We start from the raw sequence: 17,002 nt of genomic DNA on the forward strand, positions 1-17,002 counted from the left end.
CTCAGCTCACACTCAGTTCTGAGTTGTCGAGTGGAAGAGTTAGATGGTTTGAGATGGATTTATTTGGGGCGGGACGGGGGGAGAGGTGCTCAGAGGCGTGTACATAGTGGGCGCTTTCTAATGGGAACTGTGGCGGCTTCAGATTGGGGCACCTGTGGACCACATCACAGCTTAGCACTTAACACCCTTTCCCTTTAAAACTTCAGAGTGTTTTATGTCTTTTAAAGGCTTGAGAAATGGGACCCTGACAAGATTAAAGACAGGTTATATGAAACACATTATTCATAATCATGCATTTCTTTAAGGTTTGTTAATAGTTCCAGGTAATTGGTAGCTGTCAAGGTCAAGCACCCTGCAACATAACAGTTGACCACAGTGCTCCACAAGCCCTGCAGTCTTCTTTTATCTTGAGGGTTTGTATTCAGAATGGGAGGGGAATTTTTCTTTTCTTGGTTGACTTTACAAAACTTCACAAGGAACTAGGCATAATATTGCAATATAATATTGTGTACTCAGTGAGAACTTCATTAGTTAGGATAATTATAGTGATGAGGATTTAAATTGCCACCGATTTTCAGACCAAAGCTCAAGCTTTTGATTCCAACATCCAGCAAAAGGGTAGCCACTCTGAGCCTCAGATTCCTAGTAGCATCTGCCTTAAGTGGTTGTGGGGATTAAGGTTATAACACTGAACTGCTTAGCACAGGGTTGCGTAAATATTAGGAGCTATTATTAAGGAGCTCTTCTGTGTTTAATTAGTCTTAAGTATTTCCACTTTTTAGAGGTTCAGAAATGATTTTTACTGATACATACTTTAAAACAACTTTCATTAATTACATTGAACTTAAATTGTACTTTGCATTACAGGGATTGAGTGAGTATCAGAGAAATTTTCTGTGGAAAAAGTCTTATTTGTCAGAGTCCTGTAATTCATCAATGGGGAGAAGACACCCATGGGCTGGACTTAGATCAGATCAATTAGGTGAGTTGAACAATTAGTTGTCATTATAACTTGAATAAACCTTGGGCAAAATGATTAAAAATATGTGGTTTCCCAGAGTGTGAAGGAAGGAGAGAGAGAGAGAGACTGACTTGATTCAACCTGCTTGCTTAATTCTCCCTCAGTAGCATATAAGATCTCTTAGATCAGAGCTCTGTCTTCACCACCGTGTTCCTGCCCAGTACCTAACATAGGGCCTTGGCACATTGTAAAGCTTATTAGAACTCTCTTTTTTAAAAATTGAATGCATAAACCTGGGTTTGAATCCACATTTGATGTGTGACTTTGGACAAATTGGGCCTGTTTCCCCAAGTGGGACTTGGGAAGCCCCTTGCCCAGGATTGTTGGGAGTGATGAATGAGATGTTCCTGTTAAGGGCTAGGTACTTCTACACAGATTGTGCTAGGAGCTCCTCCTGTGACCCCTGTGAGAGTGCAGATGTGTAGGATATAATTTCCTCCAATCTTAGATGTTTGAAGCCAGTAAAAGACTTAAAGAGTGGGGTGCCAAGTCTGGAAACTAGTAAGAAGAGCATATTTCCAGGATTAGGTTTGGAGAACAAAGGGAAGAGTAGACTAGAGTGGGTGGTTCTTTTAATATTCCTCTGAATTGTCAGGCTCCTTTGCCCAGAGCCTGGCTTCAAAGCCCTAGTGTCCCTGCATCTTAGGCAGGGTGGTGCTTTAAGAAACACCTTGGTGAAACAGGCCCAATTTGTCCATCAAATGTGGATTCAAACCCAGGTTTATGCATTCATTTTTTAAAAAAGAGAGTTTTAATAAGCTTTAAAATGTGCCAAGGCCCTATCTTAGGTCCTGGGCAGGAACACGGTGGTGAAGACAGAGCTCTGTTCTCAGAGACCTCTCCAGATGACCAGAATTCCACAAATTTGCGACTCTATTAGATTAAATATCCCAACATAAATCTCTGAAATGTAGCTAGCTAAGCCCATCGAGGGCCTTAAGGGATATTATGACGCTGGCCAATTGGTTAACCACATAACATTTTAGCTTAGATCAGCTACATTTGAAAGGGTAATGATGAAATGAGACTATGGGAAAAGAGCCACTTTGCAGTATGATACCTTAATGAGAAAGGAATGTCTAGGGGGAGGGGCAGAGTGGGAACTCCAGGTTGTTCAAAAAGGAGGTGGAAAGCTAGCAAGGAACAGCAGCAGTGTTACCTGAAACTGGCTAGACATTCTCTGTGTCTTTTTCCTGCTAGTGTGTGCTGAGAGACAAGGGTGGACCACTTGAGAAGCTTCCCTTTTCATTTTGCTCTTCTTCCACCAGCCCTGCTCTGTTAAAGAGGGACGTCTAGGGCAGTGGTCTTCAAGTATTTTTGGTTTCATACCTGCTAAAAGAATTTAGTCTCTTTCTCTTCACATTTTAAAGTTAATATTTAATTTTTTTAATAAAAAGTGTAATGAACAGTACAATCAAAGGATATCTTTCTGGCTTATTGTGTATACACAAATATCATACACGTTTTACATGTATTTTGTTAACTTTGGAGCTGCTAGTTTAGCTCAGTTTATGGTAAATGTTCATCATTTAATTGGTAAAGTCAGTCCTCATTGGAAAACTAATCAGATAAAATTTGAATTATTTTCCATGAGAAGAAAGTCTAACTTTATTTTTTGGTTCACATAAGTACATTAATATGCATATATGCATTTCACATAATGACTCTCTTACACTTGAATTTTAGTTTAAGATAGGTAGATGGAAAAGGCATGGAGCTAGATAAAATAAGGTACTGTTCCTTTGTTATTTCTAATCTCTGCCTTCTTTGCTTTGCTGTCAAATATTCCGTGTCAGGAGTTGTGCTTTCTTGAATTGTTCCTTTGTTTGTCCTCCCCACCTATGACAATTTTTTTTTTTTTAGTTCCATAGGGTGGTTGAGAGGCGTGTCTTTCTTTTGTAAAGTGGGCAAAGGGTGATTATGAAAGGAGCGGTGAGAAAGGAAACTACAGATGGCAGATGAAGCCCTTAGGCAGATCAGTGTCAGGAAGTGGCACATATGGAAGTGAGGATCTGGAAAGTGATTCCCTCAAGCTGCCGTTTCTGCACCCCACACCCGGATGTCTTTATATGCCTCCAGACATATATGCATCCAGTGTGAAGACCGTGGTCTAGGGGAGACTTGCACCAGTGGAGACTTTGGGTCCAATGGCCAAAACATCCATGATAGAAGCCAAAGAGCTCTGATTTTAGCTAATGCCAGATTGTCTCTTCACCTTCCCTTCTCTTCTAGTCTTAATCTTTCTTCTCCATCCTACACCATCTTCTATTTAAAGAATAGCTCCAAACTAGGGCAGTATCTCAGTGGCTGTCATTCTGCAGAGCTCCTCTTACCTGGGTAGAAGGTTAAGTTTTTTGGGCATTTGCTTTCCAGAGAGAAATATAGAGAAATAGTATCTTAGCTCTGGTTCAAAGGGTTCATTCTCTTTAACTTCTCAGGAACTCAAGGCAGATATAGAGCCAAGATCCAGCATAATGACATCTCATCCCTTCTCATCTTGGTCTGCACTGCATAAGAGAAGCTTTGTGAAAAGTTCCAAATTTTGACAGTACCAGGGCCCATTGTTCTGCTAAGTAGCACAGGAGAGTAATTAGAAACGGAGGCAACACATTCCGCCTGGCTTGCCAGGTCCATCACGTTGCAATTCTAGTGACTTGTGTTAGGATAACTTGAACATCATGACCCCAATTTAAATTTATGGTCAAACTTTTACTATTTCTTTAAAGCAAAATTAGAGATTTTACATTGGAAAACTGTACTTTTTTTTTAATCCTGTAACTGGAAGGATATTGTGTATCTCAAGTGAATTTTAAATTCCATTTCTTCTCTCATACATGTGATTCAGAGTTGTCTTTGTGGCTTTATGCTTTGGTTTCTGCTAATTTTGCATATTATATTTTGTAGGAATCACAAGAGAGCCAAGTTTTATTTCGAAAAGAAGAGTCCCTCATCATGACCCACAGATTTCAAAATCTCTTGAGTGGAATGCAGCTACCTCAGAGAATGATGTGGTCCTATCACCAGAAACTGAAGCTCCTAGAACACCAGAATCACAGGAGGCAGAACAAACAGATGTTAACCAAGAAAGACTTCTTGCAGTAGAAGCCTCCAGGGGTCCCAAGAGAACCAGATCTCACTCTGCAGACTCTAGAAGTGAGGGGGCTTCAGATATTGTAGAAAATAAGGAGGATATAAAAGCAAACGACGTACCAGCTAATGAAAATGTGGAGCTGAAACATTCTACCAAGCCTCTTTCAGAAAATGTAGATGATAGGGTATGTGTATTCACTGTATTTCTTTTCAGAAGCATAGAATTCTCTATAAATTTTATCATCATTTCAGTAATATTACATTTTGTGCTTAATTTTTTTCTGCTGTTTCCTTGTTCAAAGTCTGTAGAATAGACTATAAGGTGATAGTTGACTTTAGTTATTATGAATTAGTTCTATTCTTAACAGTTGCCATTTTGTACTGGTTATTTTCAGATATCCCTTCATTGGGAAGACAGTCTGCCTCTGGATTTCATTTATCATATATCAGCACCTGAGTCCTAAGGGAGAGATCAAGTTGAGACAGAGAAGGGGAGTAGGCTATTACTTCTGGCAGGGATGGTGAGCTGACTTATACTTAGGCCCTTTTCAATTTCTTATTGTATACCAGAGGAAAAAAAACAGAGCCTCAGTTGGCAAAATGCAAAAGAAAGGAGGGGTCTGGCTGGATCTCAAAAGATCTTGCAGTTTGCTCTCTTATGTCACAGCTGGCCTGTGGAAGGCCCCTGCAAGCACATAAGCAGAGGCTGCGGGGCCCTGTGCAGACACCTCACTGCCTTCCACAGTTTTCTCCACTCTACTGCTTCCTCCCATTTCATGTCCACCACTGACTGGAGCCACGGAGAGGCATTTAGAAGTGTTGGAAAACCAGGGGACACAAGGGAATCAAGGGAGGTAACATGTAAGTCTGATGGGCAGAGGAAGAGGTGTCCCAAAAAGCAAGGTGTGGATGAGGTGATGTGCTGTTGTTTCTTACTAGTAGATCCATTTATGCATAATTGGTAGGAAGGAACTGAGAAATGTTACCTTTTGCTGGGATGCACAATAATTCCTTGACAGTATTAAGAAAGGAATTTTAAAGAGTCACAATTTAAAAGGAACATTATCGATTGGAAGTTTGCTCTATAACAATGTACATGTGGTTAACAATACTATACTATACACTTAAATTTGTTAGTGTAGATTTTTATATTGGATGTTTTTTTAAAATCACAGTTAAAAAATAAGTTTGAATAGAAATTTTTAATAACTTTCAATGTTCTGTTTTTTTTTTCTCCCCCAACAGTTGAATAGACTTCTGCAGAAGAAAGCTGGATTGACGGTTGTTCCTTCACATAATGTCTTGAGGAATTCTGAATATCAAAGGCAGTTTGTTTGGAAGACCCCTAAACAACCTGCTCCAGCTTTTGCAGCCAATCAGGTAGTTTAATGGATACAATACATTTTTGAGTGCCATTATCTAATCTAGTGTTGCAGTTTACATAGAAAGAAATTAGATAGTAGATCTGGAGGTAGGTTCTAGAAAAGTGAAAATGAGAGTTTTGCTAAAATCATCCTATTACTTCTGATTTATAGCAGTAATATTATACTGTCCTAGGCTACTGATGATCATTGTTGCCAGATCCATCACATATACTAAATATGAGACAGGGTAATGAAAACTTGAGGACTGGTAAGTTTTTGCATGCTGTGAATTTTTTTTACTTATTAAAAAATTATTAAATTGGTTTTATTCTGAACTGTTGTGTTTCATTGACTAATATATTGCATGTTTTCTGTCTAAGAAAGGCACAACTGCTTTGGATATTTAATAAGTAAAAAATAGGTTGAGGTGATACAAGATGTATAATTTTGTCTTTATATCAAATGAACAGTGATAGGAATTGTCAATTTATGTTTATAAAATTCAAAAGCTAAAATGGTAACTAGAAGTGATATTAAGTTTCATTGTATTCTCACACAGTTTTAGTATTGGGCTACCATTACTAAAATATACTTTTTTTTTACTACTATAATTCTCTAGAAAGTTCTTAGCTCTTAACTCTCATTTATGTTCTTAACCATATTCCTAGGTTTAAGTAGGAAATACTTCCATTCAGAATATCCCCAAAGGTTCATGGCAGCTTAGTTTTTTCTTTCTCACTCACCTGTGTACTTTGTACATCCCCAGAAACTGAGAGGATAATTAGATTCAGAAAGACAATAACATGTCATCTTATACTAAGATAATATTTCCACTGTTATAAATTGTAGCAGATTTAGGCTTACTTGTTATTCAGTTTTGAAAAACCTGAAATATATATAACATTTTAGGAACACAAGAAATAACCTAAAGCAATACATTTCCTTTATAAACCTAGTGAATAGAATCAATACTTCTTTTGCTGGCTCACAAGTGTTCTTAGATAGAAAATGTACCACAAAATACAGCCTGAAAATTGTGATTGTTTACTTTTTATGGAATATAAGCTAGAGGTAATTCAAATCAAAGCCCTATTGACAACTTTTACATATTTCAGTGAAAAGCATCGTGTAGAAATGTTCTTTTTATAGTATCAAGAAGTATAAGTCACTAGCAAATACCTTTACTGTTAGCTTTATTGCTTTCATTAGTGAAGACTTCAGATAATTTTTTGTAAAGAAATGCTCTGTTAGTTAAAACGTATAATCAGTTTCAGGTCTGTGGATTGGAGAGTTGTGTGATAGAAATTTTTTCCATGCTTGTTGATGGGGAAATTCCTAAAGGAGCTATTCATTTCTGTTTTATCAGACACTTGTTTTCTGAAAGGATGTCTTATATATAAAGGAGTAAGAACAATTTATGACAGAAAAGTTCTTGAGATTATACTGTACTTAAAAAGATATACTGTTTGGTTTTGAAGTGTAGGTGTATTATTCAGCATTATGAAGCAATTAAACACCTTATTTGAACTCCATATCTTTTCCGTTACTTTCTTTGTAATCAGTGGCAATATACCATAAAATGGAAACCATATCATGGAATAATAAGGATAAAAGGAAACATTTATAAATAGAAACATGATAATTACCTGATTTTTTTCCTTGCTTCAGGCTAAAAGTAAGTAAGCAAAGGAAGAAAAAATGAACAAATGCATGTCAGATATTGAAAATATTAAGAATATTTTATTGTTGCAGGAATAAAAAAGTTGCTGTCAAGGAGGAAAAAACTGCTGACAAAGTTGCCTTGTAAAGCTAATGTGTATTTTCATGTGATTAAAATTTTCCCATTTTACTTATCCTATTGCCAAACTAACAGAGTGGTAGGGAACTTTGGGGAGAAAAGATATGATTTATTATTTCTCTTGACTTAAGTATTATTTTGATTGTAATAACTATTACTCAGAACATAGTAATGAGCATCAAAAGTTGACCTTTGGATTTTCCTTCCAGTTTTATTGAGGTATAATTGAGAAAAATTAATGTAATTTTTATGCACAGTATTTTAACTGTAGTCATGCTATACTTCAGCTCTCCGTAACTTATTTATCCTGCACAGATGAAACTTTGTACCGTTTGACCAACATATCTCCATTTACCCCATCTCCCAGTCCCTGGCAACCACTATTCTATGAATTCTTTTAGATTCCACATATAAGTGGGATCAAACCATGTAGTATTTTTGTCTTTCTGTGCCTGGCTTATTTCACTTAACATGTTCTCCAGGTTCATCCATGTTGTAGCAAATGAAAGGATTTGCTTTTTAAATGCCAAATAATATTCCATTTTCTTTATCCATGCATCTGTCCATGGACACTTAGATTGATTCTGTATCTTGGCTATTGTGAATACTATAATGAGCATGGCAGTGTAGATTATCTAGAGATACTGATTTCATATCGCTTGGATATATACCTGGAATAGGGTTGCTGGATCATATGATAATTATATTTTAAATTTTTTGAGGACCCCTCATTACTGCTTTCCATATGAATTTACATTCCCACAAATAGTGGACAGGGGTTCCCTTTTCTCTACATCCTCACCAATATTTGTTATCTTTTGTATTTTGTTAATGCCCGTTCTAACATATGTGAGGTAAAGTCTCATTGATGTTGATTTACTCCTTGATGATTAGTGATGCCTTCGTGTACCTGTTGACCATTTATGTCTTCTTTGGAAAAAAGTTCTTTTGCTTATTTTTAATCAGCTTGTTTTTTTTCTATTCAGTTTTATGAGTTCTACTTTGAATATTAACTCTTTATCACATATGATTTGCAAAATTTCCCATTCTATCAGTTCAGTTCAGTTCAGTCACTCAGTTGTGTCCAACTCTTTGCGACCCCATGAATTGCAGCATGCCAGGTCTCCCTGTCCATCACCAACTCCTGGAGTTCACCCAAACTCTTGTCCATCGAGTTGGTGATGCCATCCATTCCATAGGTTATGTTTTAATTTTGTTGATGTTTTCCCTTCTTGTGTGAAATGTTTTAGTTTGATGTAGTCCCAGTTGTTTATGATTGCTTTTGTTGCCTTTGTTTTTGGTGTCAAATCCAAAAAATCATTAAGATTCATGTCAAGGAGCTTAGCCTATGTTTTCTTTTAGGAGTTTTATGGTTTCAGGGCTTACATTCAAATCTGTAATCCATTTTGATTTAATTTTTATATATGGCATAAGATAGTGGTCTAGATTCATTCTTTTACATGTGGCTATCCAGTTTTCTTAGCAGCATTTATTGATGAAACCCTTTCCCCATTTTACATTCTTGACTCTTCACTGCCTTGTCATAAATTAATGGACCATATATGCATGGGCTTGTTTCTGGACTCATTCTGTTCCATTGGTCTATGTGTCTGTTTTTATGCCTCTTTGCCCGTTTTTTAATCAGGTTGTTTTTTGCTATTGAGTTGAGTTCCTTGATTTCTTTAAATATTTTAGAAATTGACCCCTTAAAAGATGTATGCAGGTATTTTCTTGTACTCAGTAGTTTGTCTCTTCACTCTGTTGATTGTTTTCTGTAGAGAAGTTTTTTTTTAAGTTTGACACAATCCCATTTGCCTATTTTTGCTTTTGTTGCAATGGCTATTAATTAGCCATGTGAAATCAAATTATAGTCGTATATAATTTTCCCTTTTTTGTATCCTGATGATTCAACTTTATATGTGGAATGCTTTAAGCAATTGAAGTTCTAAGTTCTACATATTTAACAAAGAAAACTAAACTAAAGTAATTTTTGTTTTAAGGTTTTCCACAATAAAAGCAAATTTATTCCACAATTCAAAGGTAACTCATTCATCCATGAAACTGAATACAAAAGAAATTTTAAGGGCTTATCCCCAGTAAAAGAACCAAAATTAAGAAGTCATTTGAAGGAAAACGGAAATTTTGAAACAATATCTCCTGAAAAGAAGGTATTTGTCAATTCTTTTTTTTTAATTTATTTATTTTAGTTGGAGGCTAGTTACTTTACAATATCACATTTTCTTTTACTTACCACCATTTGCAACTTTATAAGTTTCCATTTGAGATTTTTGTTTTTAGCTAGTTCATTAATTTGTTTGTTCACTTAATGTCAAGTGTTCATTGAGCCCTTGGTAGAAGCCAGGCACTGGTAGGTACTGAGAATACAATTATAACCACACTAAGCCTTAAGCAGCTCTTGGGCCATGAGCTCTTATTGCCTGGGGTAGACAGAGATGTAAATAATTAAGTATAATACAGTGCAACGAATGCTTAATAATATAGCATGTAAGTCTGCTATGCCTAATATCAAATGATTGGCCTTACAGTATTGTGAACTTCAGGGGTTACAGTGGTGATAGAAACACATACTTTAAACTAAATAATGGAAATTAAGACAGAAATACACATACACACATGTTATTTTAAACTAGAGCTTTAGTATACCAAATTATAGCCAGTATAATTCACACGACTTAACTCAGTACGTACAAACACCTACTTCTGTAAAAAATTTACAGCTGTTTGAATTGCATCATCAGGTTAAAACTATTGTAAATTATAGGTAGATCAGGGATAGGTCCTATTTTTGAATCTCCTGGAATGTCATACCTATTTTATGGATTCTAAGAGTGAAAACTATATGACTAAAAGTAAAATGATTTATATATATATAATAAACATATTATAGTTATATATGTATTATAAAAATCATACCTATATATTATATATAATGTATGTGTATAATAATGTATAATACTTTTTTATTTGGACTTACGATATTCTTAAAGAGAAAAAGAATTGTTAAGTTACTCACTAAAGCAATGTGCTAACTTACTTTTTGGGACCTTCCATTTAATTATTGTAACAAGTGTAGATTTAGAATATCAAGGGGAAATGTAAGACCAATGTTCAAAAGGTAGTTGAACATCTAAATAAGTAAACTTGATGTGATTAAAACATTTTTCCTAGCCAAGTATGTAAAATTTTTACTGTTAGAAAATGAAACCATATCCTGAGCTATATACTTAAAGAAACTAACCAGATATACTAGTTTCAGAACTTGCTTGTTGACTTGTGATTTCTGCATTATCTTAGTAGTAAAATCTTAGTTTTAAAAGCAATTATAATTCAGTATCCAAGTATACTTTATGACATCTGTATTGTCACATTAATGTATAACATAAATGGAGCATGAAAAGTTCAAATTATTTTCATTTTAGTGTAATAAAACAGATGATCCTTTAAAATCAGAAGCAGAGATGGAATCAAAAGACTCAAACCAGCCTAAAAAGAAACTTACTCCTTGGAGACATCAAAGGCTTGGGTATGTATTTTGTAAGAAAAATATCATAGTATTTAGCTGATCAGCATAATATTTACTCTCATTTCATTAAAATATTTACTCTCATTTCATTTCTGTTAGGAAGGTGAATTCAGAATATAGAGCAAAATTTCTAAGCCCAGCCCAGTATTTATATAAAGCTGGGGCTTGGACACGTGTGAAGGAAAACATACCAAATCAGGTGAGTATATAAGCTCAGTAAACCCACATTTTCTCTGATACTACTTCAGTTAAATTTCAATAGTTTTACCTAGTAGTAGAGACTACAATTTGAAGATATATGATGCGGTGATAGCACCAGAAGTATCAGTTGGATATTATTTATCAGTGTATTTACTTTTTTTTTTTAAATACCAACTAGCTCCTCAGAGATTAATTACAAGGTCTTTAAAGTTAAAAATGTTTTTCAAATCAACTGTTTATGTTAATGAAGTCAGTTTATAGAATTGTAGCATTATAGACTTGATTATTTTATAATCTGCAGACCTCCACTCTCAAGTGAAGACTGATTAATTTTTCAAGATTGGTTTGTCTGACTGCACCACTGTTAGCTCAATTGTTTTGGAAAGATTATCTCTTGGCCTGAGACTTTTTAAAATTAAGATGAGTTGGTAGTTAGGGTTTCAGTCAGTTCAGTAGTGTCCGTAGCTCAGTAGTGTCCAGCTCTTTGCAACCCTATGGACTGCAGCACGCCAGGCTTCCCTGTCCATCACCAACTCCCGGAGCTTATTCAAACTCATGTCCATTAAATCGGTGATACCATCCAACCATCTCATCCTCTGTTGTTGGCTACACCTCCTGCCTTCAATCTTCCTCAGCATCAGGGTCTTTTCCAGTAAGTCAGTTCTTCACATTAGATAGCCAAAGTATTGCAGTTTCAGCTTGACATTCAGTCCTTCCAGTGAATATTCAGGACTGATTTCCTTTAGGATTGACTGGTTGGATCTCCTTGTGGTCTGAGGAACTCTCAAGAGTCTTCTCCAACACCACAGTTCAAAAGCATCAATTCTTTTGTGCTCAGATTTCTTTATGGTCCAACTCTCACATCCATACATGACTACTGGAAAAGCCACAGCTTTGACTAGATGGACCTTTGTTGGCAAAGTAACGTCTCTGCTTATTAATGTGCTGTCTAGGTTGGTCATAACTTTTCTTCCAAGGAGCAAGCATCTTTTAATTTCATGGCTGCAGTCACCATCTGCAATGATTTTGGAGCCTGTCACTGTTTCCACTGTTTCCCCATCTATTTCCCATGAAGTGATGGGACCAGATGCCATGATCTTAGTTTTCTGAATGTTGAGCTTTAAGCCAGCTTTTTCAGTCTCCTCTTTCACTTTCATCAAGAGGCTCTGTAGTTCTTCGCTTTCTGCCATAAGAATGGTGTCATCTGCATATCAGAGGTTATTAATATTTCTCCTGGTAGTCTTGATTCCAGCTTGTGCTTCATCCAGTCCAGCATTTCTCATGATGTACTCTGCATATAAGTTAATGAGCAGGGTGACAATATACAGCCTTGACGTACTCCTTTCCCAATATGGAACCAGTCTGTTGTTCCATGTCTGGTTGTAACTGTTGCTTCTTGACTTGCATACAGATTTCTCAGGAGGCAGGTAAGGGTGTCTGGTATTCCCATTTCTTTAAGAATTTTCCACAGTTTGTTGTGATCCACATAGTCAAAGGCTTTAACGTAGTTAAGATTTAGATCTAAACATTTAATGGACTCCGAGGATTGTTACATCTGAAGTTATGATAAGGTAACAATCCTTATTCTTGCCCTCATGGAAGAGGACATTTTTGTTTTTGTTGTTAAATTAAGATCTTTCTTTAAGATTTCCTATTTAAGATTTCTCTCTTTAAGATTCCTATGGTAATGTGACTTTTCTGGGGTGTTTGTTTTATTAACTACTACTGGTGGTTTAAAGTGTTTAAATTAGTGGAATAATTTGCCTTAACTTCATGGTCAAAATCATTCAAAAAGCAAATTGGGGTTAGAAAAGAATAAGAATTTTTAGTTATGAGATTAGTGATCACTGATGGTGATAACAGTTTTAGTTGACCAGGTCATAGACATTAAATATTTTACTTAAATCTTATATACATTTTTTTCCCTGGAAGATACTTTATGTGGCTGCTTTTTGTGTACCAACAATTAGGTATACCCACATTATCCTACTCCTAACATTTCATGGAATATTATTCACACTCTTCAAATGCACTTGGACATTGGTAACTTTATTATTTGAGTATTAACTCAATTGAAGTCATGTTACAGTTTTCTAGTCCATGTGTCATCTTCATTTCCCTCTTTCTTCTTTGAGATACTGTACTTTTTGAATCTATAAATAGTCTAGTCACTAGGTATTTTAAACCAAGTCCCAAGTTCATATTCACACAACATTAAGGTAGTTGACTTTTTGGTCCAGTAATTGTTTGTTGCCTCCAAACTATAACCAGTGGCACTATTCCTCTTTAAAATGCTCACTTCAAGGGTTGTTTTTTTAATAATAACCAACAATTGCCATTAAGTCCCATCCTCAGATTAACTGCTGGATCTGTGTTAAATCCCTTTTTCCCTTGATTTTTAGGTAGTCTTCTTATCATCCCAACTACATTGGTTGACATCATTTTTTTCTGATGTGCTTCCAGAAATTGGACTTTGTTTCAAGATGAAGTGCCACTTTTGAGAGACGTTCTATAATTTGACAGACTTTTAAGCACTTTTAGGTATAAGATGACTCTTCATTTTCAGGGGATGAATTTTGGAAAAAAGAAGTATTTTATTCCCCAATTTTCTGAGTTTGAATTTTTACATTTAAATTTTAAACAAATTTAGTTGTGTTCTTAATTTACAAAGAGAAATTCAGAAAGGAAGACATTTATAGCATTTATGTCATGTAATCTGATTGTATTACTTGACCTGGGAAGGGGTGTATGTATTGCTTTAATTGTTTGGCATGGCTTATTCATATCTTTTTTAGTGACTCTGGTTTTTGACTGTGAGGATTGTTTTTAACACTGAGTTCAAGCCACTGATTTTTTTACACTTTCTAGCGGAACAAACACCTTACTTTGAAAATATCAGCCTCCTATTTTTTCATATTAGTTTAGGATTGCAGAAGTTTAAAATTATGTATTTGCAAAATATTGCAACATTAGCATGAAGATTATTAACAAAGATTGCTGATAAAGTCAATTTAAAGCACTGAGTTTTAAATGTCAGTAACAGACAAAGCTGAATAAAGTTTTTACAGAATTTCTGTATCTCCATTCCCTTTTTAAAAAAGAATCAGTGTCAAATAAAACTGGGTCATTGTGTACATGGAGGGGATGTTTGTCCATCCTCTCATTCATCAATCAGTGATGTCCTCCCCCATGGACAGAACGCAGCCTTCTCCGTGGCTCCTTCTTGCTCGACCCTCACTCAACTCAGGACTGGTAGGACCCCCTTTGAAACCTTCCTTCAGTGTATATCTCATTTGTTTATTATGGCATAGATCATACCAGTGTTATGATAATGACTTATCATATAGGAGGAAGTCTGCCTCCTCTACCAGATTGTGAGTTCACTGAGTGCAGGCCCTTTCTTGCTTAGCTTTGTTTGCTACCAGCTGTGTAGCTCAGGCCTAGCACTTAGTCCACACTCAGGAACAGGTTGTGGAATCAATGTTGAAAGGCTACATTATCCCTTACCTCAAGGGATTTGTAGGTTCGTAGGGGAGAATGACACAAGCAATAATTCCAGAAAAATGAAATAAGTACTAATGAGGGTATTCATGAAGAGCTTTGAGAGTGCAGAGGAGGAAGTGATCCTAAGACGTGAAGATTTTATCATGCAGGTGATGATAAATCAGGGTGACCATGATACATTTGAAGCATGCAGGGACTTATTAGAAATAAAATCTGGATTCTATCAAGGCACTTTATTACAAGGTTCCTGTGCATTCAGAATACCCTGATTATGAGTTCAGACTCAATCCATGTGTCTCAATTCTACCTGTTAAATGAAAAAAACGTTAACTAGTAATTTTCTGTAAGTTAAAAAAAAATGGTAAATGAATCTGGCTCAATTTTTTTTGACAGTGAAGAAAACATTTGAAGAAAACAATGTTTTGAATTATCCTTTGGGAATGTTTCAGGTTTGGTTCATTAGAGCAATAGGATTCTATTGGGATTTCGTGGGGTTTTTTTTTTTTTTGCCCTGGCAGGTGCTGTCCTTTGCTTTGGCTGATTCATTAGACGTAGCGCTTGCCTCCCTCTGCATCAGTAGTATCCTTAAGGAGCTGAGGATATGTTTCTCCAGTTGCTTTCACAGTGCTAATTTCATTATATGCTTTTTTGTCTTCAAGTGAGAGAAGAGCAGCTTTAGCAGACAGCATCCAGATAGCCTTTTCAGGCTAATACTCTGTCTTTATGTTAGGAAGAAATTACACAGTTTTTTGAGAATAAATCAAATAGATTATTGAAAATAATTTTAAGCTGCAACTTAGTTTTTTTACATTGTGGAATTGTATTTAAGAAAGTCAGAAGGTGGCAGTATAATGTATAAAATGAAAGAGTTTCAGTGAGTATAAGAGACTCCTTTTCATGTGAAAATATATTATTTGCATATGAGGGAATTAATATGTGAGTCACCTCATATATAGTTCATCAGAATATTTTGGGGGAGTATCCTGTTACTTTGTCAAATTTATTACATCTATTATTGTGATAGTCTTTTAAATTATGTATTTAATACTGGTTTGGCTGATTACAAGGGAATGTTGAGGAATTTGGAGGGGGAAGTCATGAGACTGTCTCAGTGGTGCTTCTGTGGTAGTAGCAGCTGTATGTAAGCCAAGAAGTAATGACTGAGGCTAGGGCTTTCTGGCATGTCAGTACTATTCCAGAGGTGGGGAAATAGTCATTAGGTTACCTTGTGGTGGACAGCATTCCACTCATGCAAGAATGTCATTGGTTTTCAAGGCAATGTTAAGGTATCTTGGTTACCAAATTAAATGTTAAAAATATATAAAAAATATTGATTGACAAGTTTTGGTATATATTTAGAAGGAAGAATAATAAGATATTTCACTGATTCCCATTAATATTCAATTATGGCATTAACCTGTCATTAAGTATGTTTCTGTATTCCTCCCCTAGGCTTCTCTAAATGCCATGTGGTATGCGGAGGTTGGTTGCTTTCATGTTTTTAAAAATTGTAATAATGCATAGAGTACTTGTGTAATTTCAGTTGAAGAAAGAAGTAGGTGTCAGTGTTTTTCTTAGCTGCTGCAAAATTTCTCCCTGCCTGCTGGCCTGAAATAAAATAATTGCATTGTGCTTAAGCTTGACTATTTTAATTTCTGCTTAAAAATGCACATAGCCTTATGAATGTATGTGGCTATTTTTGCCTTTCTTTCTCCTTGGTTTCTGGCTGTATTTGTGCAGTGTCTTGGATATGCTACTTGGTGGTATTTGCAAGGAGCGTTTAAAATAATACATGGTATCTCAATTCTCCTGCATAGGTTAAAGAACTCCGAGAGAAGGCTGAGTTTTATAGGAAACGAGTTCAGGGAACCCATTTTTCTCGGGACCATCTAAATCAGATTCTGTCTGAAAACAACCGCTGTTGGGATGTCTCCTCAACCACGAGCTCAGAAGGAACCATTAGCAGCAACCTCAGAGCACTAGATCTTGCTGGGTGAGATGTTCTTAGTGGACAGTGGAAAAGTATGTTTTAGAGTAATGTGGATCATAGAATTACATAGGAACATGATATGAAGACTCAAATTTTGTATAGTCAAATGGAAATATATCAGCCACTAACTACTTTTAGTTTATTTTTTGTGAAAAGTAAAGCTATACATACTTGCTTTACACACCTGTGTAAAAATAATGCGTAATTTAAATCTGGAAGTTTAGATTTTATCATATTCCTTGTTAGCAATTAAGAGTAAAATGGGGATGACTAGCAGTAGACATAAAACTTTAAAAGTAAAACAAAAAGACAACAATAATTAAAACTTAGAGAATATTAGCTATTAGTACATATCCATTATCATTCATTAATGGATTTTTGTGATTAATATGGAATTCTGGCCCTGATTCTGTGAAACACTTCTATTTTAGGTTTTAAAGTGAACACAAACTATTAACAGGAATAGCACATTGATTTGCATCAAATAAAA

General features: G+C 35.6%; 1 protein-coding gene across 3 annotated transcripts in view; it reads left to right on the forward strand.

The window, feature by feature from the left end:
- Nucleotides 1-17,002, forward strand: part of SAXO6 (stabilizer of axonemal microtubules 6) — a 28,681-nt gene that overhangs the window by 593 nt on the left and 11,086 nt on the right. Inside the window, exons 2-9 of one of the 3 annotated variants that reach the window (XM_086400093.1) lie at nt 868-982; nt 3,926-4,296; nt 5,357-5,491; nt 9,274-9,441; nt 10,714-10,817; nt 10,917-11,016; nt 15,975-16,004; nt 16,340-16,515. In XM_086400093.1, coding sequence (XP_086256219.1) covers nt 868-982; nt 3,926-4,296; nt 5,357-5,491; nt 9,274-9,441; nt 10,714-10,817; nt 10,917-11,016; nt 15,975-16,004; nt 16,340-16,515 — 1,199 coding nt within the window. Of the gene's footprint in view, nt 1-867; nt 983-3,925; nt 4,297-5,356; nt 5,492-9,273; nt 9,442-10,713; nt 10,818-10,916; nt 11,017-14,915; nt 14,972-15,974; nt 16,005-16,339; nt 16,516-17,002 lie in introns of those variants that run through there. The other 2 variants (XM_086400094.1, XM_086400095.1) reach the window with 2 other exon arrangements.

The sequence above is a fragment of the Bos grunniens genome, chromosome 5 (assembly GCF_055505025.1).
Source record: "Bos grunniens cultivar Pamir isolate PY7600 chromosome 5, Bosgru_T2T1.0, whole genome shotgun sequence".
Classification (NCBI taxonomy): Eukaryota; Metazoa; Chordata; class Mammalia; order Artiodactyla; family Bovidae; genus Bos; species Bos grunniens.